The 27,396-nt window shown below is 48.7% G+C and overlaps 1 protein-coding gene across 3 annotated transcripts; it reads right to left on the reverse strand.

Annotated features, from left to right (window-relative positions):
• GAL3ST3 (galactose-3-O-sulfotransferase 3) lies at positions 1–27,112 on the reverse strand. Of its 3 annotated transcripts, none has more exons than XM_088659591.1 (3): positions 5,340–5,516; positions 3,089–3,320; positions 1–2,035 (listed from the first exon to the last, which is right to left on the reverse strand). In XM_088659591.1, exons 2-3 carry the CDS (start codon positions 3,172–3,174, stop codon positions 880–882), a joined length of 1,242 nt encoding a protein of 413 aa, XP_088515717.1. In that variant the 5' UTR covers positions 3,175–3,320; positions 5,340–5,516; the 3' UTR covers positions 1–879. The 3 variants fall into 3 exon arrangements, with proteins under 3 accessions (XP_088515717.1, XP_088515716.1, XP_034955009.1); XM_088659590.1 differs by lacking the exon at positions 5,340–5,516 and adding an exon at positions 26,620–27,112 and having other exon boundaries at positions 7–2,035; XM_035099118.3 differs by lacking the exon at positions 5,340–5,516 and adding an exon at positions 25,841–25,962 and having other exon boundaries at positions 7–2,035.
• Between the last annotated feature and the right edge of the window lie 284 nt (positions 27,113–27,396).

The raw sequence follows: 27,396 nt of genomic DNA on the forward strand, positions 1-27,396 counted from the left end.
TTTTGTTTGTTTGTTTGTTTTATTGGCCTCCAGCTCCTCCTTCAAGAAAAACACAGCGAGATCTTCTGTATGACAATGTCACAAGGTCTAGGACATTAAAAATAAAATGAGATAAAAAAACAAGTTACTGGAGATGAATCCTGGCAAGCCCCAGGAAAAGGGTGGGGGTGGGGTGTAGAGAGAGACTGATAAAGGTATAAAATTAATTTTGGGCAGGGGAGGGAGAAGATGTCAGGTTGGAGCTCCCCGTGGATGGATGTGAAAGTGGGGTGCAGGCATGCACTATGGATTTGGGGGAGCAGAATCGGAAGTGGTCGAATTCAGCACTCGGATGTACAAAGTGGGGAGGACGAAGAAAATGGTTGTCAGAAGCGTGGAGGGAGACCACCCTCACTGCTTTCTAATAGCAAGGGATGGGGCCCGGATGTGCTCAGCTTCCCCTGGGGTCCAGTTGTAGCATTTCCTCTGGAGCGAGGGAGAAACAGAGCACCCAGTTGGGTTTAAGAAACAAAAATCGGGCTGGTTGCCGAGCGATGGGAATCCACTTGGCTCACGCACACATGGCCTCAGGGCGCCTGGAGGAAAGTCCCGCTCACCCAGATCCCAAGGCCCTGACTTTTAATAGGACTAAGCACAGCCCTAAGTCCTGGAAAAGAGAAACTGAGGGGGAGTCATCGCCAAATCGGACTATGCGATCACCAGGCCCCTTCCACCCTGGCTCTGAAGAAGGCTGAGGCCTAGGCCTAATCTAGTATTGCAAGGGCCCATCACAGGATGCTGAGGTGTTGCCAGGGCGACAGTGGGAAGCTTCTCTCCGAGGCTCTTGCCAACAGGGCCTCCACCTCCTGGGCCTTTCCAGCTGCCGTGGTGGTGGGGAGCTCATGCCACCTTGGGGACAGGGTGCCGGGGTGGCCGCAGGAGCCCCCGAGGCGGCAGCGGCCGGTGGAGGGCCGCCCTCCTCCGGTTCCTCAGGCTCTGCTTCCGCAGCAGGTAGCGGGAGTACTGCACCTCGGGCATAGCCAGCTTGAGGCACTGTTCGTCCAAGGGGGCGCCCGAGCCCGGCAGGTCGTAGCCCACGATGCCCACTTTGGCGCTGGGCTGCCAGGGCCGCAGCTCCTTGTTCTTGATCTGCATGGCCGGGCGAAGCTGGGGCTGGCCCCCGAAGCAGCGGCGCGCCAGGTGTTCGCAGGCCCGGCGGAGGGCGCGCACCTCCTTCTGGACGCAGTCCTGGCCCACGCGCCTCAGCTTCCGCCAGAAGGTGGCGTTGAAGTGGTCGTAGAGGCGGGCGTCTAGGGCGTTCCAGGCGTGGACCTGGGCTGCCACGCGGGCCGAGGTGATGTTGAGCTTGGACTCAGGGCTGCGCATGTTCAGCTTGACGTAGAGGATGTCCTCCAGGTCCCAGGCCAGGAGGCGCCGCAAGAGGACCAGGGACTCATCAAAGTACTCGGCCAGCATCACCAGCGAGAAGATGCCCTCCACTTGGCGGATGAACTCCGGCAAGTAGGTGGGATCGTCGGGGCTGTGCTCGGGGTCCCCGCCCAGGTCGTACACCAGCGTGTTGTGCGCGTACATGGCGTATTTCTCGTGGGGGCGGTAGTAACGTCGAGGGTCGTCGAGGAAGGCCTCCATGGAGCCGTTAGGCACCCTCTTGTAGGCCGGGCAGTACTGGTTGTAGTAGCTGAAGAGAGACTCGAACATGGCCACCGGCTCGCGCAGGATGGTGACGTAGATGGTGTCGTTGGGCATGAGGCGGTGCAGCTCCTCGCGGTTGAAGCGCAGGTGGCTGGCAATGAGCCGGGGCGGCAGCGTGTAAGGGTGCACGAAGCGGGCCGAGAAGTTGCGCGGGTAGCAGAACTGGTGGTCGCAGGTGTGGTGAGGCAGCGCCACCGTCAGGTTGTGGCGCTCGGCGAAGCGGAAGAGTAGGTTCTGCACGGTGGTGCTGGCCGTCTTGTGGGTCTTCAGGAAGGCCACGGCGGTGTGTTTGGGGCGGGGCGACGACGGGGGCGCGCAGCTGAAGGGCATCGACTTTGGGAACCTGGGCGGCGGGGGGGCAGAAGGGGTCTGGTTAGCGGCAGGGGGGTCGAGAGAAACGACAACAAGCCCGGAGATGCTTCCTAGTCTCACCCCCCCCAAGCCCTCACGGACCCTCCGCCCTCTTTCCCCACTTATTTTCAGCCCTCCCTTCATTTTAATTCTGCTCCACCACTTTTTAAAAGCTCTGCTCCTTTCCCCTTTTCATTACCCAACCCAAATCTCATCCGCAGGGCCGGCCCAATTATGAGGCGTGGTGAAGCAGGTGCCTCAGGTGGCAGGCTGGGGACAGCTGGGTGGAGCGGCCGATTCGCATCCTGAGGAGCATGCCATTTGCCACCTCCTGTGCTTGTTTGCCCATCTCCTAGACTGCCACCCCAACCTCCCTGAGCTGCCTCCGGTCACCTCAGGCAGGGGAGGTGGTGCCAACATTTTCTCATTTGCCTCAACCAGTAAGACATCATAGGCCATCTCAAAAGTGCCCACTGCCCATTCCCATACCCACCCACCCACCCCTCCCTTCTTTTCTTTCTCGTTACTCTTAGTCTGGAATGGTGCCAGGGGTCAGCGTCACTGGGCACCTGCAAATGCCCATGCTCTAATAGGGGCCCCACTCCCAATCTCTTGGGCCTCTTCCTCCTTGCTGCTGGTGCGAGTGAGAAGTAAGAGCAGAGTAGAAGAAGCCTCTCCATACTTTGCTCTCGTTCTCTGGGAGGAGGTCTGGATTGGACCCAGAGGGCAGTGGCGGCGGCGGCAGCAGCAGCAGCAAAGAGGTGGTGCACTCAACCCCAGATGTTTTTGGACTACAACTCCCATCATCCATAGCTAGCAAGGGATGATGGGAATTGTAGTCCAAAAACAGCTAGAGATCCAAGTTTGGGAAGTATGGGCTTAGCAAATGGACAGGGATGATGGGAGTTGTAGCCCAGCAATGTCTGAAGAACAGTGGGCTAGGGCATACCCAAGGAGGACAGGGGGAAGAGCGTGTTGCCCAAAGGCTGCCCCCCAACCTAGAACTGGCACCAACCCCCGCCGTTTCAAGGTCTCCCACGCCTACCAGCCGAGGTGGGCACTTTGGTGCAGGAGCAAAGTGCCTGTGCTGAATGCCAGGAGGAGGAGGATGGCCTTCTTGCGCGACATCATCTCAATGTTGGAGTGCAGCGGTACAAAGGGCACAGGCTATGTTGGGGACCCTTATCCAGGCACAGCGCAGGGGCAAGTCCACCCCGGCATGGAGGCTCAGGGCAGGCAGCAGGCAGCGGCCTCCGGCCTTGTGCAAAAAGGGATACCTGCAAGGTGAAGCAAGCAGTCAGCAACAAGTCCTGTCTCTCTCTCTGTGTGTGTATATATATATATATATATATATATATATATATAAAGGAGTCGTAGCAGATCCAACTCAAACAGAGGCACTATGGTTTCACAGGTGAACTGCTATAAAATGCAAGGACAAGAGGTTGTAGCCAATGCTAATCCTCCTTAGAGCAGATACATTGATGAGAAGGAGGAGGAGGAGAAGGAGGAGGAGGAGATGGCTAGACTAACTGTGAGAATAAAAGAACAGAATGAAGAAAAGTTTCTTGAAGAATGGAAATATTTCGTGTAATATTTGAATATTTGAAAAAGTATCACGGTTATGTCAAAGTGTATGCAGGATTTGAAGTATAGCATCAGATGAGAACTGCAGTTCAATCATTTATAATTAACGTATATAATGGGTAAAGTATAAGTAATATAAGGTAAGAAAAAAACACCATGGAAGGGTGGGTGGGAAGTCAACAGTCATGAGAGATTTGTTCTGGTGGTTGTTTAAAATAATTTGTAAAAATGGAAAAGTTCATTAAAAACTTATTACTAATACTAATATTAGTATATTACTAATACTAACAACAACAACAACAACAACTATAACAACATAGCTGCCAAGTTATCCCTTTTTTAAGGGAAATTCCATTATGCTGAATAGGCTTCCTTGCGAGAAAAGGGAAAACTTGGCAGCTATTAATAACAACAAGAAAATTGTTGTTGTTGTTGTTGTTACTACTACTATTATTATGCTGCACATATGACTGCTGGGAGACTTCCAGCAAAATTTAAAAACACCAGAAAACATCAAACATTCAAAACTTCCCTCTACAGGGCTGCCTTCAGATCTCTTTGAAGTTCAGAAGGATGACTAATGTAGGTTTATTCATTTCAATGGGTCTCCTCTGAGTAGAATTTCATGGGAAACACTGGGAGTCATGTGTCTACAGAGTGGGGGAGGGGCAGGCTGGCATTTGCCAGAGGCAAGGGGAGAAAACACATTCTGCATATACTGCATAGACTCACCCACTGAGAACAAACATAAAACAAATGCTTCACCCACCCGTAAATATCAGGCGCTCCAAGTGTCCCTATTTTCCAGGGACAGTCCCGGATTTACAGATGATGTCAAAGTTTTTGATTTGATCCTGGAATGTCCCGCTTTTCCTTAGGACGTCCCTATTTTCATCAGAGAAATGTTGGAGGGTATGGAATTATCCGACCCCCCAAGCCAAGGAGATAAGTAACTATGCAGCCTTTAGAAGACATCTGAAGGCAGCCCTGCATAGGGAAGATTTTTTTTTAATGTTTAATGTATCATTATGTTTTTATATATGTTGGAAGCCACCCAGAGTGGCTGGGGCAACCCAGTCAGATGGATGAGGCATAAAATAATAAACAAACAAACAAACAAACAAACAGGACACCCCTGTTTTCATTGGAGAAATGTTGGAGGGTATGAAATATGTACTCCGGCATCAAATACAACATTTGGTTCTGAACATTATGTGGTAGCTGAATATCTACAAATGAAGTTAAAAAAAAAAAAAGAATGCCACGAAACTCTCTTCCCGCTCCAAGTCCTGCCTTCTCTTCTCAAAAGCCTAATTTTGCCTCTCGTCCTCATTCCCCCCCCCAATCCAAACTGTGCTCCCCCTTACACAGTTATTCCTCTTCCCTAGCCGGTATATTCCTCCCCATTTTCACCTGTCCCCTCTGCACTAAAGGCAGCGGCGGGGGGGGGGGGGAATTAAGCTCCTGAACAAACCCTTAAAAACAAACAAAGCAACAATCTCAGAGGTGGTCATTTGAGCATGCCCTGAGTGCCCCCCCCCCAATATATCATAAATAGAGGACAAGGGTTTCAAGGTCAGAGAACATGGCACACAGGCAGAGCTGAGCCCCCAAACATCTTTATTGAGAAATATCCTGCTAGCTAGCACAATCCTAGGAGGAGAGTGGGCAGAGAGAGGAAATTGCCACCAGCTGATCCTTTGACTTACCCGGGTTCAGCGGCTCCAAAAGAGATGTCCATACAAAGCAACCCCCATTCCCTTCCCACCCAAAGCAAAGCACCTGTCCTCTCAATTTCACTTTATTTCCTGCTCCCGGCCAATCTCACCCCCACCAGCACCGAGGAAACCAGAGAAAGCCACCAAGTTCACCTTTCTTTGCGGAACAGGAGATTAAGTGTCCCAGGACTGGGATCGTTCCCCTCCCCTCCCCACCCGCCTCGCTGCTCTTTTCTGGACGGACTCCAACAGCTCCTGGCCATGTCCTGTGGAAAGAGGGCAACACAACTGCTCCTGGGACGTGGGCCTGGAATTGCCAAGCACATGAACAGAAACTGCCGGTGCCCCCACCCCACGCCACCCTCTGGCTTTCGGGCCTTGGCAGAGAAGCCACCTCACAGCTGAATAAAGGCTTGAGGGTCTCTGTAAGCAGCCTTGAGACCTCCAGGTATTTCAGACCACAATGGGTGATGTAGTTGTAGGGCTCCAGGTTAGCAAAGGCTGGCCTGTAGCATGAATGAATGGTTTATTTACTTATACTTAAACGGCCTCGGTCCTGTATACCTGAAGGAGCGTCTCCATCCCCATCGTTCAGCCTGGACACTGAGATCCAGCGCCGAGGGCCTTCTGGCAGTTCCCTCACTGCGAGAAGCAAAGCTACAGGGAACCAGGCAGAGGGCCTTCTCGGTAGTGGCACCCACCCTGTGGAACACCCTCCCATCAGAGGTCAGAGAGATAAACAACTACCTGACATTTAAAAAATACCTAAAGGCAGCCCTGTTTAGGGAAGTTTTTAGTCTGTGATATTTTAATATATTTTGATGTGTGTTGTAAGCTGCCCAGAGTGGCAGGGGAGTCCCGGCCAGATGGGCAGGGTATAAATAATAAATTATTATTATTATTATTACCGGTATTATTATTATTATTATTATTATTATTATTATTTAAACATATCTGTATTCCCGCACTGCAGGTTTGTTGGGCTAAATGACTCTTGGAGCCCTTCCAACCCTGTGAATCTATGATTTGTTAATCGCTTTTTACCCAAAGGTCTTCAAGCTCCTTACAACACGTTTAAAAATGTATGCCTTAAGTACATTATGCCGCTGAAATAATTCATACCAACACTTAGAAAGGCTCAGTATGAAGGCAGATCCTGAGGGCTTCCAGTGCTCCTGAGCATGTGCAGAGTGCAGTCCCTTCAGCGCAGAACAGCCACAAACAGCCTCCCCTCTCCAGCACACATTTGGAAGGAGAGCCACTACAGCAGGTGGCAAGTCGTTCTACAGAGGCTCAGGCCTCTGCGCTGCTCATTTTCAAAATGCACACAGCTCTCAGAGTCCCCCCTTGCTGGCTCAACATGGAATTGAATTTTGTAGTCTGTTCTGTTGACATATGCAAAATCTTAGACTTCTTTTTAAAAGGAAGGAAGGAAGGAAGGAAGGAAGGAAGGAAGGAAGGAAGGAAGGAAGGAAGGAAGGAAGGGGGCATAGTTCTAGCCCTCATGAAAGTTTGCAATGTTCTCTCTGCCATCATTTAGAAGGCAGAGAATTTAGAAATAAAATATGTATTAGACTTATACTTATTTCCTAGAAGAAATGGGAGGCGTTTTGCTGAGACTCTTCATTAGTAACCTTAAAGGTAAAGGTAAAGGGACCCCTGACCATTAGGTCCAGTTGTGACTGACCTGGCAAACTTATCTGCAGGGGCTAGAAATAATTTTTGCAGTAGGGTTTGCCCAGGAGAAATAATATGGACATTTCCCCAGAAATGCTGGACCTGGTGAAGAACACCTGCCCTGCATGCAGAAGGCCCCAAGGTCACTTGGATAGCTCAGCTGGTAGAGCATGAGACTCTTAATCTCGGGGTTGTGGGTTCAAGCCCCACATTGGGCAAAAGATTCCTGCGTAGCAGGGGGTTGGACTAGATGACCCCCGTGGTACCTTCTAACTACAATTCTATGATTCTATTCCAGTGGCATCTCCAGGCGTGGGCTTGGAAAGACCCCTGTCTGAAACATGGAGAGCTGCTGCCAGTCAGTGTAGGCACTACTGAACTAGATAGGGGGAAAATAGGTCTGGTTCAGTATAAGGCAGCTTCTACTGTAAATGCTGTGTGGTTGTGTCCATCCTTATTGACTTTCAGGAGGAACTTAAAAAAGCATTCCTGTTCACTCAGGCATTCGATGATTGAAAGATACTGTTCCTGGCAACTCTGAAGTCATTGGCTGAGATAATGGGGGTTTGAAACTGTTTTTAGAATGTTTTTTTTTAATGATGCTCTTTTAATTATGTGTTTGCTGCCCTGGACTCCTTTGGAAGGGAGTTTTAAATAGAAATGAGAAGACGACGACGACGACAAGCGCTGTGGCTTGTTTAAAATCACGATGAACTCGCTGACCTCCAATGAGGCTGAATGACAATTCAGGACAGACAAAAGGAAGTCCTTCACACAGCACATACCGTAGTTAAACTACAGAACTGGCTCTCATAAGATGGAGAGATAGTTGACTTTGAAAGAGAATTAGGCTCATTCATGGAGAATAAGGCTATCTGTGGCTACTCGTCATGATGGCTACATACAATTTTCCCAGGATCAAGGGCAATGGAAGCTATTCATTACCAAATGGCATAATGGCTAAAAAAATTACCAGGGTCAAAAGCTACCAAAAAGAACTGCTTTGTGTAATCACTCCAAATGATAATGGCCACCCCATTTTTAGAATTGTGACTCATGAACTCCAATAATAATAATAATAATAATAATAATAATAATAATAATAATACCCCAGCCTCTCTAGCTAAAGGTGTTGGTTTCATGACACAATGAAACTGAAATCCAGTTCAAAGGAGGAATTACGGCAGGAGGAAGACCTGATTCTAGGAAAGAGCACATGAGACACCCCAAGTTCAAATGAAAATTGTGCAGAGAAGTGCATGAGGGTGGCAGGCGTGGAGCAACTCACAGACAGGCAGGTTGCTATTAACAAGACAGCTATGCCCAGTCCTGGATAGCTTAACCAGAGTTGTCCATGCATTGGTAACCTCAAGGCTGGACTACTGCTCTGTGTGGGGTGGCCCTTGAGGAGACTGCAGAATGAGACAGCTGGGCTAATTGTTGGGGAAACTACTGCCAGGATATAGTACCTCATCTGCATCGGCTGCTGGGCTACGTTCAAAGTTCTGGTACTAACCTGTAAGGCCCTCGACAGCTCAGGACCAGGTCACTTAAGAGACTGCCTTAATCTTTATATGCCTAGTAGGTCACTGCAGTCTGCAGAAGCTCTTTGAAGCTCTAAAATACCAGAAGCCTCTCCCAGTAGCCTGGAGCAGGGCTTTCACCGTGGCTGCCCCTGTTCTGTGGAACAACATTTCCGTCAAGGTATGACAGGTGTCTGCCTCTTGTCCTTTCCGGAAGCGACTGAAGACATTTTAGTTTCAACAAGCATTTCCAGCTGGATGGAAGGGTGTTCTCAAACCTATTTTCAGTTTCATTTTTGTACTGTTGTTTAAAAAACCATTGTAGCTGGTTTCTGTGGTGTGTTTGCAAATCATCTTCATAAATTAATGACGAAACCAATAAACTTAAGCAATAATAGTTAACAATGAAAAGTTTATAATGGGCCTTGCTGGAAAACTATTCCTGGCAAAGAGAGCGCGAGGAGGAGGATTTGAAAGGTATTGGTGGGCAGAACGCCCAGCAGAAGGAAAGGTTTGCCACAACTGTTTAAAAAAGAGAATCCATTTTGTACAAGCAGGCACTGTGAAGAATTAAAAGTCTGGAAAATAAATAAATGAGATACTGGGAGAAGCAGTCTGTCCTGGCATCCATTGCAAGGGCAGACCAGGGACAAAAAAAGAAAAGAAGTCAATGCGGATATAAAAATAGGCATAAGAAAATTATTCCATTGAAGTTAGACGTAGGAGCTGAAGTCAACGGCAAACCAGCACAAATGAACCATAAAATGTTGGCGGGGGATGTTTTCAGTGTTTTATAGTGTTCCTTACACTCTGCTCCTCAGGGCTAAAGACATTTTGCTGCCTGAGGCGAAGGACAAGATGGATCCCTCCCCCAGGGCACACACAGGAGCCAACTGGAGTGGCAGTGGAAACTTACTCCATTATCTTTCCCTGCACTTGAGGGCAGCAGGCTGGCATAGAGGATACAGGGCAGGCCATGTGGCACCGACAGCTCTGGCTACTCCCCATACACAGCATCTGCTGCCTGAAGCAGCTGCATCACTGTAGGACCAGCCCTGGTGTTCCTGCCACCCCAAATGGGACATCCTGATGACACCATCGTCCTTTCACAGCCATTGTTCTGTGCCTTGCCTTTTCCTGCTAATGCGGAAGGCCCAAAGATCCGGAACAGCAGTGCAAAAAAGACCATCTTAGGTGTGGGCGTTCCTTTCGGCTTTTACTCCCCAGGTTTAAGTGTGTGTGGTTTTGACAACACCGGAGGAGGCTCTCCTCCAACCACACCTCTTTCCCTTCTGGTTGCTCCTCACCCGAGGCCGTTTCGTTCTGGTTCCGCCACCATTGCTGCTGGACCTGCTTTTACCTGCATTTCTTCTCCTGCTGCGTTTATTTCTGAAGAAGAGCTCGTTGCTCAGAACCTCCATGCAGGGGAAGTGGGCAAGTTCCCACTTGTCTTCTCCTCCCCCCCCCAAAAAAAACACAGCATCAAAAATCAGCAGGGTTCACACATTCCCCTAAGCCCAACTATGATGGGTTCAATGATTTGGCTTAGCAGGTTTCCCTAACCCAGGCTCATGGGGGCAGGGTGGTTTTGTTTTCTGCAAGCCGTGAGCTGCAACCAAGGTTTGCTCTACGGCTGGAAAAGAGGCGACTGAGAGGAGATCTTCAAATATCTCAAGGGTTGTCACATGGAAGATGGAGCAAGCTTGTTTTCTCTTGTTCTGGAGGGTAGGACTTGAACCAATGGATTTAAGTTACAAGAAAGGAGATTCTGACTAATCAGGAAGAACTTTCTGACAGTAAGAACTGTTTGGCAGTGGAAATGGACTCTCCTTCCTTGGAGGGTGGATGGCCACCTGTCATGGATGCTTTAGCTGAGATTCCTGTATTGCAGGGGGTTGGACTGGATGACCCTTGGGGGTCCCTTCCAACTCTAGAATTCTATGATTCTACAATCTTTTCATTTCAAGCAGCTTTCAGTTCATGTGCACTGCATTCTGGACTGCTTCTAGGTGCTGCTTTTTCAAAGCATTTTCTAGTTAAGAGCTCCAGAAGGGTTGTGATTTACTAGGGAAGGGTACCCCCCCCCCAAAAAAAGCTGGCTGTAATAAATAAAAAGGGATGGTTAGAAGGCTTTCTCCATGGGTCTCGGAGATTGCAACAGGCTATACGTGAAGCAATAGAGAGTCCAGAGGCTGGCAGGGCCAGACCCATGGCTGCAAAGAGAAAATTTAGATCACACCCATCACCTTGAACTCGGAGCCCAGAAGGCATTGCAGCTAACAAGGGCAGACGCCTCTGCAAGGTCCTCCTCGTGCAGGGCAGACGGCCTATTTCATCAGCCACCGATGCCTCCATGAGAGAGTCTGATCGAAAGGTGGGTGAACCGAATTGACTTCCTTTCTCAATCAAAGTTGTCAGCGGGGTGGGGGGTGGGAGGCTCCTCCTGTTGTTTTCCACCCTAACCAACTTCCATTTCAACAGCCTGAAAATCCAGAACTAAGGAGTGAATGAAAAACTTGACAATTAAAAATGTGGAACCTGCCCCCATCTCCTCGAACCCACTACCCACTCGCCCTTTCAGAGCCAAGAGATTCAGCACCTGCTTCCCAGTGCACCAGCCACTAAACCTCTCTGCCCTTCACTGGAATCTAGGCCACAGACTTCATCCAATCGATGAGCACAAGCCTCAGGGGTGAGGTGGAAACTTGACAGCTCCCTGTCCCTCGATAAATCCATGTACAGCTAGAGAGAGCGCCAGGGAGGGGGAGTTGGGCAATCAGAGCAGGGGCACGGGAAAGCTAGTTTGCAAAATGCACCCACAGCCCTTTCCTCTCTGAGCCAACCTTTCCTCCTCTCTGAGCCCCAATTCTAAGGGCCCTCCCAGACTGGTGGGTTTCTTGCAGGCATTTTCCCACAATGTGCTGCTGGTGGAATAATAGCACGTTAGTGGCGGATTTAGACCGGACCGTCCACACAGCGTTCAGCTTTGTAAAAGGTACAGGTAGGTAGCCATGTTGGTCTGACGTAGTCGAAACAAAATTTTTATAAAATTCCTTCCAGTAGCACCTTAGAGACCAACTAAGTTTGTCATTGGTATGAGCTTTCGTGTGCATGCACGACACTTAGTTGGTCTCTAAGGTGCTACTGGAAGGATTTTTTTTTTGTTTTGTTTCAGCTTTGTAAAATTATGCACCAATCGCAAACGAAACCACCCTGAACCTTTTGCACAGAGGCAAACAGTATCGAAAGGGGGGATTGCTTATAACTACCATCCTAATACCACCCTGAGCACAAACAGTTGTGAATGCACAATTTTTTTAAAAAAAAAAAGGTGTCTGGAGGGGGCTTAGGGTTCTGCCAATTTACTATCCTGAATTTCCAGTAGAGAAACCTAAAAATTCAAACGCAATCCTCGAGGAAAAAAGGCAGGATGGCAGGGAGGCAGCAGCAAAGATGAAAGCTGATTAATTCACACATCAGAATTAAGGGGCAGGAAAGGCGTTGTGGGGAGGGGGAGAGAAGAGAGACTGGACTGGGGAAAGAAATCTTTCAAATTCCTGAATGCCGGTTGCCACATTTCAGAGCACCCAGGCAGAAGGAGCTTAGAATTTTTTGTTTTTCAGATCTTTGGATGCAGGGTCCAGGCACAGCTGCTTGGGAGTACACTCTCCGTCAACCTCAGCCAGGCTCGTTTCTTTGAGACAACGGAGTGCGTTATGGTTCTTGCTTCACAGACCACTCATTATCTACAGTGGGTCCGAAAGACCTGCGGGGCCCGGGTTCAAACCCTGCCTCTGCCAGGGCCTTTGTGCAAGTCACCCACCCTCTCTCAGCCTCAACTCCTGGAAAATGGGGAAACAGTGTCCTTGCGAGTCCCAAATAAATCACGAGCTTTTAAAAAGCAGCTAGCGAGTTTGAAAAAAAATCATTATTGCTAGCATTATTAATAGCCACTGCTGCAACCATCCAGCTAGTCTGCCTTTTAGGCGGCAGTGGACTTGCCCATTCAGGTGGAAACAAGGAGGACTGGCTACCTGCCTAGTCCCAAGAAGTATCCATTACCTGCCGTCCACCGGCTCCTCGGTGCCAGGTTACCTGGGCTCAGATTACTGCCAATGATTAAACAGGACAAGGTTCCAGCAAAGGTGACCTGGTTTTAGAATGCGCTGCAAGAGCCTGTTCACAGTCGCCGCCCCGGGCCTCTCAGAGAGGCTGGAGGAAGGTGACGGGAAATCAGGAGGGGGCCAATGCCCACAGATCACCTCTAACCACTGCATACCACTCCCCTTCTACACTGGAACATAAAGGCTACAGTAAGAGTGGGGGACCCTGATTATCGGCTGTGCTGACTGGGGCTGATGGGAGACTGAGTCCAGCCAAGTTTGTAGAGCTACAGGTTCCCCCGCCCCTGAACTACAGGAATGCTTCTGAACCTCAGTTAATAGCTATTACTCCACTCCCCCCTTCCAGATAGTGGAGTCCGTCACCACCTGCCGGAGATGGATTGCAAAACGAGACACGTATCCCACCCCACTGCTTTAAGAAACTTCTCAGAACTCATTTTTCTCCTACGGCCTCAAAGAGACCCAGGCGTCCTGGCCCTCAAGCCCATAGCCTTGCCAAAAACGTACCGGACCCTCATTCTCCTCCCAAGGCCTTGTGGAACCCAGATATCTGACTTGGTAGAGCTACATGAAAAGTCCCACCATCTCCCCCTGTAGGGATCAGACATTTGCTTATATGGAAATCTCTAACCGGTTTGCATACATCCTAACAAAAAAGGAATCGATATGAGAACTGCGATGCACATTACTCATTCAAAACCGAAGAATACTACTGAAAATTTAATTATAATAACTCCGCATTTTAAGTGAGATGACCAAGCAACGGTAAATATCTTTCAACAATGTACGTATGTAGAAATAGGAACTACAAAAGCAAATGATATGCAACACTTCAAAATATATCCTTAAAAAAAACAGGCTTTTAATTGTGCATTTATGGTTATTTGTGCTCATGGTGGGATCAGGGCACTTTCAGTGCAGTTTTGCACTTGCCAAAGTTTGGGGTAAACATACTTGCTTGATTTCCACTTGGTTCATGCATGTCCAATTGCCTCCTGCTGAAATCCTGTAACATTTTATATTACAGACGTTCCTGTTTATTTTTTTGTCCCCCTCTATTTGCGCTATAGGGCAAGGGGGGCCCCTCCAGGAGGCAATGGTGTAATAGCCTTGAGTAAGCACCACAGAGGGACGCGGTTGGCGCTGTGGTCTAAACCACAGAGCCTAGGGCTTGCTGATTGGAAGGTCGGCGGTTCAAATCCCCGCGACGGGGTGAGCTCCCGTTGCTCGGTCCCAGCTCCTGCCAACCTAGCAGTTCGAAAGCACATCAAGTGCAAGTAGATAAATAGGTACCGCTCTGGTGGGAAGGTAAACGGCGTTTCCGTGTGCTGCTCTGGTTCGCCAGAAGTGGCTTTGTCATGCTAGCCACATGACCTGGAAAAACTGCCTGCAGATAAACGTTGGCTCCCTCGGCCAGTAAAGCGAGATGAGCGCCGCAACCCCAGAGTTGTTCGCGACTGGACTTAACGGTCAGGAGTCCTTTACCTTTTTTAAGCATCACAGAACCACTAACGCGATGGAATTGCGTGTGGGTGGTCCGGTTAGAAATCCACCAATTATGTGCTATTCCAGGGGTCAGCAAACTTTTTCAGCAGGGGGCCAGTCCACTGTCCCTCAGACCTTGTGGGGGGGCCGGACTATATTTTGGGGGGCGGATGAACAAATTCCTATGTCCCACAAATAACCCAGAGATGCATTTTAAATAAAAGGACACATTTTACTCATGTAAAAACACGCTGATTCCCGGACTCTCCATGGGCCTGACTTAGAAGGCGATTGGGCCAGATCCATCCCCCGGGCCTTAGTTTGCCTACCCATTCACTATTACTTCATCAGTGACATGTTGCAGAAGACACCCCTCCAAAAATGACAAACCCCAGTCTGGAGGGCCCTCAAAACAAAGCATCAAATTACAGCAGGGTTTGCCCCTTAAGCCAAAACTATGACAGGTTCGATGATTTGGCTAAGCAGGTTTCCCTAACCCAGGCTTTGTTTTCTGCTCCAGACAAACCATGAGCTGCAACCAAGGTTTGCTGTACGTCTGGAAAAGAGGAGACTGAGAGGAGATATGATAGCCTTCTTCAAATATCTCAAGGGCTGTCACATGGAAGCTGGAGCAAGCTTGTTTTCTCTTGTTCTGGAGGGTAGGACTTGAACCAATGGCTTCAAGTTACAAGAAAGGAGATTCTGAGTAAGAGCTGTTCAATAGTCAATACTTCTACCACTTGGCTGTGAGTCCGGACTTGCTCCCTGCCGTGACTGAGCTACAGAAACAGAGGTTGCTGAAGAGGTCAGAGACCCAGGTCATTGAGTCTGGGCCTCCACAGGCACCAGCTACCATGAACTTCCATTGGCAGGACTGGCATCAACAGCAGCAGATATGTTCTATGCCAGGCATCCCCAAACTGCAGCCCTCCAGATGTTTTGGCCTACAACTCCCATGATCCCTAGCTAACAGGACCAATGGTCAGGGATGATGGGAATTGTAGTCCAAAACATCTGGAGGGCCGAAGTTTGGGGATGCCTGTTCTATGCTTATGATAATGTTTGATTATCTTGCTAATTATGCTGTTTTAAATGTGCATGTTATATTTGTTTTCTCTTCAAAGGTTTAAGGGCTCCCCCCCCCCGTTAATTTTGCTGCGATACATGTGCGTTCTGTAGTTGACCTCCATTACAACGCTGTTTTTAGCTTCCTGTTAATTATGTTGCTTTGAATGTTGACTTCATATTTGACTTTCTTCAGTTTTGTTTCATTCTGGATTGTTTCATTTGATGTTTTAATGTCGGCTGTAAATTGCTTTGAGCTCTCCCTCCCCCTTAAAAATTATAAAATGTAGGGCAGGCAGAAATCCCACAGGTATAGCTTTGCCTGTCAGATCTTCTTCCTGCCAGCAAAATGCTGCAGCCCTTCCAGTTGCTGTGTGTTCTGCAACTGTTAAAACAATACTGACCCCTGCCAAAGAAACAGGACCTATCCTACGTGATTTTGAGTCTGTAGCATTGCAATTTCCCAAAATGAAGACAATCCCCCTCTCTAACTCCCTGGGAACAGAGAGGATTTGGGATGTCGACAGAGTACTGAGATTTTGCTTTACCCTTTCCTTCTTCTGCATGCTCCCAGCTCTTGGGAACAAGAATGAATTATCTATCTTTAGAACCCGCTTTGCCCCCTTGAACCGCTTCCCACAGGAAATGTGTGTGTGTGTGTGTGTGTGTGTGTGTGTGTGTGTGTGTATATATATATATATATATATATATATATATATATATATATATGAGATGCAACATTCTTATTGTTTCCAGCATGGGTAAGACATCTTCCCCAATGGCTGGCCACGGGGAGGCATAATTGCCATCATTCTATAGTGACTGTTTTTTTTGCTTACTTCATTCAAACAACATGCATGGATCCCCACAAGTCACAGTTAAGAGCGCGGCAATGAAGACCTGACCTTCTCGTAGTGGGGAAAGGAAAGGTTTCAGAGCTCAGGGTGACTTGGGAGGCCTTTCTCCAGCAAGAAGGCAAAAAAGCACTCTTGGCATGGTCAGGGGCACTCCTTTAACCAGAACTTAGACGGAAGCACTGGGCCGAGGGGAGGGGGACAGATTCCAGAGCCACTCTCTGGGGCACATAATAATTCTATCTCTTTAGGCTCATCCAGGCTTTGCATGGCTGTTGCGTTTGCTTCAGGAACACCATAAAAAGTGGGATCCCAGAGGGCTGCAGTCAGGTACAGCTCTCTCTCCCTCTCCCCCCCAACACATGTGCCATCCTGCCCCCCTGCACGTTGGTCCTTCGTTCTCACTCCACCCCTCTCAATCCGTTCTCCCATAGCAAATGCCAGGTTAAAGGTAAAGGTAAAGGTACCCCTGACCGTTAGGTCCAGTTGCGGATGACTCTGGGGTTGTGGCGCTCATCTCACTCTATAGGCTGAGGGAGCCGGCGTTTGCAGACAGCTTCCAGGTCATGACTAAGCCGCTTCTGGCGAACCAGAACAGCGCACTGAAACATTGTTTACCTTCCCGCCGGAGCAGTACCTATTTATCTACTTATACTTTGAGGTGCTTTCAAACTGCTAGGTTGGCAGGAGCAGGGACTGAACAACGGGAGCTCACCCCGTCGCGGGGATTTGAACCGCCGACCTTCTGACCCACGTCCCTTTTTGTCAGGTTAGCTGGGGCTAAACCCAGCGGAAGATGTGAAATCTTGCTATGTTTTCCATCGGTGGCAAGGAAACCTCTGGCCCAGCTGAGTTGGGCTCCCCTCCACCTTAAATGCCACCTTACGGCTCACTGAGGACCAATCTTGTCCTGAGGGGAGGAGAGAACTACGGTAGCTTTCAGAAAGCTGGACTTAGGAAAGCTGACTTAGGAAGGGCGAGAGGGAGAGAGCGGTCCAAAGAAGGCCATGGGGAGAACCTAAGAAGATTAAGGAGAGCGCAGCTGCTGGATGGCCCATCACAGTCTTCTCGCAGTGGCCATCAGGATGCCCCATGGCAGGCCCTGAATGCAAGAGACCTTTCCTCCCCACTTGCGATTCCCAGCAACCAATATAAAGAAACCAGAGAGCATATAAAGAAGGAACAGGTGTCCCTGTTCACTTCAGGATCTGGCCATTCCCACCACCAGCATGCGACCCCCCCCAAGACATTATTACACTCAAGGCAATGCCAACTTGGTGCCCTCCAGCTGCTTTGGACTAAAACTCTGGAGGGGCAACAGGTTGGTGATGGCTGCTCAATGGGACACAGAAACAGACCCCTGATCAGTGTTCCAAACTCAGGTATCTAAGATAGGCACCATATGACTCCTTAAACCAAGGTTGCAGTCACCAAAACGGAATGTCTAGTTGCCATTTTGGGGCAAGGGGGCTCTAAAGTCTTATTTTTCAAATGATGGACTGACTGTGATTGATTTTCAGTTAAACATCTGGCTAGTTCAAATCATAGCTGCCAAGTTTTCCCTTTTCTCGTGAGGAAGCCTATTCAGCATAAGGGAATTTCCCTTTAAAAAAGGGAGAACTTGGCAGCTATGGTTCAAATGACAAGCTTCAGCTAGGTCAGGCAAAGGCAACCTTGGCTCTCCAGATGTTTCGGAACTACAACTCCCATGATCCCTAGCTAACAGGGCCAGTGGTCAGGGATCATGGGAGTTGTAGTTCCAAAACATCGGGAGAGCCAAGGTTGCCTACGCCTGAGCTAGGTTAAGGGTTTTGAGAACTTAAAGCAGAAAAGTCCCTTGAAACAAGGATAATCCACATATCTATTGGCCTCTTCCGACCTCTTTTTCTTAATGGCGACTGCTCCTGCTCTGGCTGCACAGAAAAAGCATTTGAGTTCCCAAAATTCATTCTGATTGTGCAGATAAAATATAACTGATAGAATACTACAGGATGGGTGTATGATAACAGTCTAGATCCAATAATCCCCAGATGGTGGAGACGTCGGGTGCCATCCTGGCGCCCAGGCATCATCACTTGCTTGCGAGTGGCCGAAAGCCAGGTGCAAAATGTGCCTGGCTTATTTTGAAGACTGCCCCTGATCCATCCCGTTCCTCGGCTAATGGTAGGTGATCCAAAGCTAAAGCGGCTTGAAGACCTCCACGGAAGAGGAGCCCACCTGCCCTCCTAGCTCTCTAGGCCATCGGTTCCACTGGCAAACTATCAGCCAGGACATTTCTCCTGGAACACAAGACGCAGACCTACCCTCTGGACCGACATCGAGGAACATGCCTTTGTCGTCATTGATGGGGCAGCCCTTTGGGTATCTGAGGAGGGCTATCCTCCTGTCCCCCTCTCTGCTTTCTGTTCAGCATGCTGAACACACCCAGCTCCTTCACACCTCCCTCAAGGGACGGACTTTCCATGCCCATCTCCACATTCCCTGCCCTCCGCTGAACCTGGTCCAATTTGTCTACGTTCTTTGGAAAGTGCAGCACCACAACCTGACACAGTTTGGTCCTTTGTTCCCTTTCTGTTTTCCTTCCTTTGGTTCCGCTGCGGCTTCCTTTGTTTTGCCCTTCTCCAAAAAAGACAATAATTATTATTTCTAAAAGAAAAAAATAAGACTTGATCCCCCCCCCTCCCCACAGTCAGAGACGCAAAAGAGAGAAGGGTTGAACAACTGAGGAGGTGGATACCCAGGGAGAGCTCTGCCAAAATTCGCAGGCTGGGAAGAAGGGAGGGAGGGGGCCAAAGAGGTATTTTGCATGCAAAGGAGTCAGCAGCAGTGCTCTTGGCTCCAGCTCAACCCAAAATCTGAAGATGACTTCCTGACTAGGCCTTTAAATATACCTGTCATTGTGTTTCTGGCATTTTGAAGTGCTAATTAAAGGTGCTGGACTCCTGCAGAACATCCATTAAGCTGAAGGAATCGGTTGTCTTTAAAAAAAAAAAAAGGAAAGAAAAAAGTTTGATAGCAGGGATGAAAATAAACTGCAAAAAATAAAAAGTGGTCGCCTCTTAAAAGACACCCCCAGGAAAGTTGTTGTTGTTGTTGTTGTTGTTGTTGTTGTTGTTGTTGTTATCATCATTATTTATTTATACCCCACCCATCTGGCTGGGTTTCCCCAGCCACTCTGGGCGGCTTACAACAGAATATTAAAATACAATAATCAATTAAACATTAAAAGCTTCCCTAAACAGGGCTGCCTTCAGATGTCTTCTAAAAGTCTGGTAGTGGTTTTTCTCTTTGACATCTGGTGAGAGGGCGTTCCACAGGGCGGGTGCCACTGCCGAGAAGGCCCTCTGCCCATAGCTGTCAACTTTCGGATTTGAAAATAAGGGATCAGCAGCCTCACCTGTCACGGTCTACGGTATGTCTAACAATCCAGGATAGCAGCGGGAAACGGCGCTGGAATAAGGGAATTTCCAGGAAAAAAAGGGGGAAGTTGACAGCTATGCCTCTGCCTGGTTCCCTGTAACTTGGCTTCTTGCAATGAAGGAAGTGCGAAAAGGCCCTCGGCGCAAGACCTCAATGTCCGGGCAGAATGATGGGGGTGGAGATGCTCCTTCAGGTATACTGGACCGAGGCCATTTAGGGCTTTAAAGGTCAGCACCAACACTTTGAATTGTGCTCGGAAACGTATGAGGAGCCAATGTTGGGTCACAGCGCGGGGTCATCTTGAGGTTGGGGCCTTAATCATTTAACTAACAATGCCATGTACACCCACCTCAAGCACACTAAAGCCTGACTCCACTGCCAAGGTGTTATTTATATCTCAGCCATGGAATGGAAGGAAAGGAAGGAAAAATCACAAAGGAAGAGTATACACAAGTAGCCAACCGTTGCAGGAAGGTCAGGCGGGCCAAAACTCAGAATAAGCTCCGGCTTGCCAGAGAGGTTAAAAATGATAATAAAGGTTTCTTCGGCTATGTTCGAATCAAGAAGAACAAGCAAGTCCCTTGCATGGAGAAATGCTATTGGGTGACAGAGAGAATGCGGAACTGCTCAACACCTACTATGCCTCTGTCTTTACTCAAAAGGAAAGCAATCCCCAACCTGGAGATAACAGAATAAATAATGCAAAGCAGGAACTGCAACACAAGATGGGAAAATAAGTGGCAAGGGAACTTTAAATGAATTCAAATCTCCAGGGCCTGATGAGCTGTACCCCAGGGTACTAAAGGAGCTTGTGGGTGTAATCTCACAGCCTCTGTCTCTAATCTTTGAGAATTCTTGGAGAACAGGTGAGGTCCCTGCAGACTGAAGGCGGGCAAATGTTGTTCCCATCTTCAAAAAGGGGGGAGTTGATCCAGGTAATTAGCAACAGGTGAGCTTGACATTGATACCAGAGAGGTCCTAGAACAGATCATTCAACAGTCGATCTGTGAGCACTTAAAAAGGGATGCTGTGATTACTGAGACCCAGCATGGGTTTCTCAAAAACAACACTGCCCTACCTTTGTAACCCACAAAAATCCTTAATAAAAATAATTATAAAAAAAACACAAGTCATGCCAGACAAATCTCATTTCTTTTTTTGATAGAGTTACAAGCTTGGTGGATCGGGGGAATGCTGCTGTAGACATAGTGCATCGTGATTTCAGTAAGGCTTTTGACAAAGTCCCCCGTTTTATTATTTCAGAGAAGCTAGTAAAATGTGGGCTGCATGAGGTGACTGTTAGGTGGATTTGTAGCTGGCTGACTGACCAAGCCCAAAAATTGCTCACTAACAGTTCCTCGCTGTCCTGGAAAAAAGGGACAACTAGAGTGCCAAAGGATTCTGTCCTGAGCCTGTTATTGTTCCACATCTTTGTAAATGACCTTAGAGGAAGGTATTGAAGGAATGCTAATCAAATTTGCAAATGACAACAAACGGAGAGGGGTAGCCAATGCCACTGAAGACAGAATTGGGATTCAAGATGACCTGAACAGATTGGAGAACTGGGCCAAAACATTTCAATAGGGACAAATGTAAGGTTCTGCACTTAGGCAGGAATAACCAGATGCACAAATATAAGATGGGGACACCTGGCTTGCCAGTAGTACATGTGGAAAGGATCTGGGAATCTTAGTAGGTCACATGATTAACATGAGTCAACAGTGTGATACAGCAGCAAAAACAGCTAATGCTATCCTAGGCTGCATCAAAAGAAATATAATGTCCCAGTCAAGGGAAGTAATAGTCTTGCTCTGTTCTGCCTTGGTCAAACCACACCTGGAATACTGTGTCCACTTTTGGGCACCACAATTTAAGAAGGATGTTGACAAGCTGGAATGTGTGCAGAGGACGACGATCAAGATGATCAAGGGTCTGGAAACTAAGCCTTATGAGGAACAGTTGAAGGAATTGGGTATGCTTAGCCAGGTAAAGAGGAGACTGAGAGGAGATATGATAGACTATTGCCATTTTCAGATTCAACCACATACCAGCAAATTCAGGTTGCATAATTATAGCTACCTGGGTGGTCCTGCACAACAAACCCACTTCCCCCGAAGACCAGGCTTTTCGTGATAAGGAAAGCAACAGAACACACACGCCAAAAAGTGTGGGTTAATATTTGCTTTGATGCAATGTCACCTAACCTCTTTGCAAACAAATCAGGACGAATGCTCAACAAATACATCACTTGGAAGTGCCCAATGTTAAACCTTTTTAGAGCATTTGCACTGATTTCTTTGCAGAGGTTAAATGGCAATAAACATCCATCCTGAATGAATTCTAAATGGCTTGTGGAGTGTTTATATGTCTTCCTATTAAGCTATTGTTCATCCTGCGCTTTTCCTATCTGCAAAAAGTCTGCTCATGACTTTGAAGTGGATTTGTTGATCTAGGGCAAGCCTAAATTTCTACTACACACCTGATCCCTCCTGCAAAATACAGAGTCTGGAGGCGCCCTGAGAGTCTTGTGTGGGGAAAAAACTGCAGGTTGTATCCAATGTTAATCCTGCTCAGAGTAGACACATTGAAATCTATGAGCGTTATTAAGTTAGGTCCATTATTTTCAATAGGTCTGCTCTGAGTAGAATTAAGCTGATTTCAGCGCAAGAGCTCTTTCACACTAGAGGATGTGTGTTGTACCGAGAAGGCACTAGGTTCAATCTGCAGCATCTCCAGTTAAGGGGATCAGGTAGCAGATGATGGGAAGGACTTTTCTCTGTCTGAGATCCCAAAGAGCCGCTGGGAGCAGACAACTTCTCTCCTATGTGCCTACGAATCCAAAGCTGAGTTTGGCAGCTGAAGTAAACCCACAAGAACGCAGGGTTGCCAATCATTTTTTCCTGTCAAGACCCCCATGAATTTCACATCTGTATGACAGGCAGAAACTCGTAGGTATAGCTTTCACCTGTCTTATGCCCATGCCAGCGAGATGTGGCAGCACCCATTGAATTATTGCCTGCTCTGCGGTTGTTAAAGGATACAGGGCCACAGCAAAGAAAGAGGCACCTGTCCTGTATGATTTCAAGTCTGTACGGCTGCCTGTCCTAAAGAAAAGTATAATCACTGGTCAGAGAAGACAAAGCTTGGCAGATCATGGACGCACACAGAGCGTAGAAGATGCTTTGTGCTTTCCTAGGTTGAAACACAAATCAAAAACTAAGAATGCTGTGAAGGCCACTGGGGAAATCAAAGCATCCTTTTTTAACAGCAAACAGGGTGATCTGAAGGCTAGTGCTGTTAATTGGATTACTAGCCAGATAAGCCTAGTTGAAGGCATTAAATTCTGCCTCCCCCAAAGGACATAAATCCTATCATTCGTCTGGCCATTCCAGAAGCTACCACAGGCTGCATCTGGGCTTGACACAACAGGACAGTCTTTGCCAGCCCTTGTTTTGGACCACAACTCCCATCAGCCCCAACCATTGCACTGAATGGCCACAACTGACCGCACTCCACTGATTTCAAGGAGTCTGCTCTCTGAGTAGGGCTTAAGTTGACCACAACCCAATCTCTTTCAAGGGTCCCTTCCTCCAGATAAGCCTCGGGCAGGCTGCTCACCTGCAGTGTCAATTTATACTCCCCAAGGCAGATGGAGGAGGCGGGAAGGGTGTTAAAAACCCTAAAATTTCAGTAAAGAACGGGCTAAGTGCAGATGTGGCCTGCAGGGGATAGTTTGCAGCTCGATGAAAGAGCCCTGGCTCTGCATGCAAAAGGTCCCAAATTCAATAGTATATGCCCTGCTGCTTGAAACATTGGAGAGCTGCTGCCAGTCACTGTAGACAAGACTGAGATAGGTGGTTGGTCTGACTCAGCAGAAGGCAGCTTCCTATGTCCCAGTATAAGGCAAGTCCAAGCCACATCAGACAAACCTGCCCACAACATAGTAAAGTTAGAATCCAACCATCCAAGGGGAATCAGTAGCTACGCAAGCCAGGTGGGAAAACTTTTATGGAAAAGTGGTTGGGCGGACACTCCCCTGGCTTCTCCCTTGTATCTCTGGGGCTCCTCGGTGGCAGGGGGGCTTTGGGATGGGGGAGAGGGGGGGAGGACAAACCCAATCCTAAAATGAACCATCATCGGCTGTTCACCTTCATGGGATCCGCTCGTGGCAGGAGGGGGCTTGTGGAGGGGGGGGCGGAAGTTGGTGGAATCAAATTATGTTATGTATATTTTTTTCTTGTTGTTGCTTTTTTCTTGTTTTTTCTAAAATTTAATAAAAATATTTTTTTAAAAAAGAATCAGTAGCTACGCAAGCCAGGTGGGGAAACTTGGAAGAATTCAGGTCACAGGGGCACCACCTGAGCGTCATCACAGCCTGAAATAATAATCCAGCCACTAGAAATATTAATCCGGCTGCAGGGAAATATTAATCTGCCTCTGGCAAAGAGGAGCAACTGACCCAAATGAAGGCCCTTTTGCCTGTGAGATTATGTGGTGCAATTGGGGTGGGGAGGGGGGGGGATAAAGGATAAAGCTTGTGAATGTGAAGACACAGGAAGCTCCTGCCTTATACTGATGCGTATAATGATAGGGGCACAGGAAGCTACCCTAGATAGAGTCAGATGCTTGGTCCATCTAGGTCAGGACTGTCTCTAGTCTACACCAACTGGCAGTAGGTCTCCAGGTTTTCAGGCAGGGGTCTCTCCCAGCCCAACTCAAAGATGCTAGGGATTGAATTGGGCGCTCCAACAAGCAAATCATGCACACTCCTTTTCCTAAAAGCAAATTGAAGATTCCAGTCCTCATTGTTCTTCATAAAGGGCTAATTTAGGTAACTAGGAACATAGGAGGCTGCCATATACTGAGCCAGATATAAATACTGTAGTAGTAAGGCAAGAACTCAGGCCGCCGTGGTAATTTATCCCTGATAATGGTTCAAATGATACAATAGTTTCAAATACTGTAGTCTCTTCTGTGGTTGGATTTATTTATAAAAGTTTATACGTCAGATGAAGGGTATATAGGTACCAGGACAGGGCCCTGTTTCAGAGATTCTTCATCAGCAAGTCTTATAGTCAACGTGTACATGTAGATCAAAATTAGATAACCAAAGTGTGTTTGATATATTACAAACACACTTTGGTTATCTAATTTTGATCTACATGTACACGTTGACTATAAGACTTGCTGATGAAGAACCTCCGAAACAGGGCCCTGCCCTGGTACATACACTTCATCTGACATATAAACTTTTATAAGTAAATCCAACCACAAAAGAGACTATTTGAAACTATTGTATCATTTGAACCACTATCAGCGACACATTACCACGGCGGCCTGAGTTCTTGCCTTACTACTATTTATATGTGACCTTCAGTCAAGAACTCCAACTTCTTTACATATACTGAGCCAGGCCACTGCATTTCCCCATCACCTTCCTTACTGCAAAAAGTCCTATGGGAGGTGGACTAACAGCACCAAATCCACTTCAATTGCAGAACCTGAACTGAGCAGAATCTCCAAAAGAGCGACTGTATGAACACAGCCTGGGATTCAGTGACATAGTGCCCCTGGGCATGCGCGCACACACATGGCACTTTAGAAAGCATTTCTCATATATATATACATATGACCATCAGCAATTAACAAATGGAACAATTGTAGTGTTATAGACAAGTATACGAAAGGAAAGAAGTAAGTTAGAGCTAGCACAGCAAGAGGAAATCTCTCATCCATCAGGAAATGCAGCTGAGACCAGAGAGCCACTCCAAAACTGGGCAGCAGGTGGACCTTGTGTTTATCCCTTGTGTTAACAAGAGTAACACACTAAAACCAAAGGCCTGGGAATCTCTAAGGCTGAGTTTCTCCCCTAGGTTCCCCTCCCCTCCCCATTGCTGGGTTGGATTTCTCTCGAGAAGCCCCTGCATACTCAAGATTCGACACAGAGGTTTCTCAGATTTATCCAGTGTGGTCCAGCCACTTCCATTCTGGCAGCTACAACAAGCAATTTATGTCTCAGATCGTTCTGTGCCCAAAGAGTTATTAACTCCAACTCTGAAACGCCCACCCTTTTAAATAAAAAAGTAAATGCAATGGCATTCAGTGTCCTGACTCCTACAGCAAATTTAAGACGAGGACGTTTGTGAGGATGTATGGAATGGGGGTATTGGCTAACACTCCCTCCCTCCCCCACCCCGCCTCGACCAGCCTCACTGCAGCTCCCGTCCAGTTCAATGAGGCACATGCGGGAAGCTCGTTCCCCGGTGGATCGGGCCCTACAGAGCAGGCTCTCCACCCCCCCTCTCCGCCATCCTTCATGGTCCACCCCAAATCCACCAACTCACCTCTGCCTCTCGGGGCGACAGGGAAGCCTCTGCGCAGGTTTGTGCGTTGAGAAACAGAATCCTAAAAATTTGTCCCCTCCCCCGAACCGCCTCTCAATCCCAGGGAATCCGATTCACAAATCTCTCGCTCCTAACTTATTTTGCAACCGTTGTTGCCCTTTCAAACAGCTTTACAGCTAGGAAGCAATCAGGCTAAAATAGTTTTGTTTTGTTTTTTAAAATTTAAAAACCAAATCAAGCAAATGAAATCCACAGCGCCCATCTCAAGCATGCTTACTCGAGAGCAAGTCGCCTTCCTCGCCAAAGGACCAGATGGCATTTGAAGTGTTTGGCTATTTTTTCTAGAGAGAGGAAGGAGAGGTCCTCCTTTCTGTCCCCTTCTCCCACCCCCCAACTCCCTGGAGCTTTCCTCCTCCTCCGCGGTCTCTTTCCTCTCGGAGGGAAAGATTCTCACACCACCTTGGCTTTCTGCCCGGGTCACCCTGTTCTCACGTTGAGCCACGCCAATGGAAACGCATTGGGATGCGTGCAGAAAGAAAGAAGGGGAGCGCCATGCCCCCGACCCCCCCACCCCCACATAGGAACAATGCCAAAAAGGGAGGGGGGGAGGAAAAAAAGGAAAATCCTTGCACCAAGAAAAGACCCTATGCAATGGCTGGCTGGAGGAGAAAAAGGGTTCCGGGAAGGCGGGGGCCGGATATAGTGCCCCCTCCCTCCCCACTGAAAAGCCAGCTTCTCCACCCACCCCCGACTGGAGGACACCCCCGTTCCCGACGCACCTGTCCCCCTCCCGGCGCCCGCGTCGCCGCGGCTCCCGCTCCGGCGCTCCGCCTTGGGGAATGCCTCGGGGGGGCTCGTCCCCCAGCGCCGCATCGCCCGGCCCAGAGCAGCGGCCAAGCCAGCAGCAGCAGCAGCAGCGGCAACAGCCCTTCCTGGGAACCGAGCAGAGGGCGCGTTGAGCGCAGCCTACGAGCCGGCGGCGTCCCGGCGCAGCGCCATGATGCGTCTTGGGGAGGCGGAGGACGGGCGCTCACTTCCCCCGACGGCGGCGGCGGCGGAGGCGCGGGGAGAGGAGGACGTGGCGGCGACCGCAGATCAGCCAGAGGGCGCGTGCGGGCGATGCGGCTCTATACACACGCACACGGAGAGAGAGAGAGAGAGAGAGAGACCCAGGCACGTGTCGCCGGGTGGAGTGTGTGGAGGGGGGGGGTCGGTTTCCCTAGGCGAAGATCCTGCACGTGCGCGCGCTCCGCGAAGGCGCGTGTTGCGCTTGGCACGCGTGGACGTGCCTGCTGCTGCGCCGCAGGTTGTATCCAACCGAGTTGTGCTCGCAGCAGAGCCGTTAGGATGGCTGGACCGAGGTGAGTCCGATGGGTGTCTAGTCGGGAGTTTGGCTAACGTGGGCTACAACCCAGGGTTACGTCTTACGAGTGAATGCCCCCCCTCCCCCGCAGTCGCTTGGCCTTTGCTGGGCGTTATGTTCAGCGCGCGCGCGCTTCTGCGCCTTTTCCTCTTTGTGTGGACACGTGAGGGCGCGCATGATTCCCCATCTTCAG

The sequence above is a fragment of the Zootoca vivipara genome, chromosome 16 (genome assembly GCF_965207765.1).
Source record: "Zootoca vivipara chromosome 16, rZooViv2.hap1.1, whole genome shotgun sequence".
Classification (NCBI taxonomy): domain Eukaryota; kingdom Metazoa; phylum Chordata; class Lepidosauria; order Squamata; family Lacertidae; genus Zootoca; species Zootoca vivipara.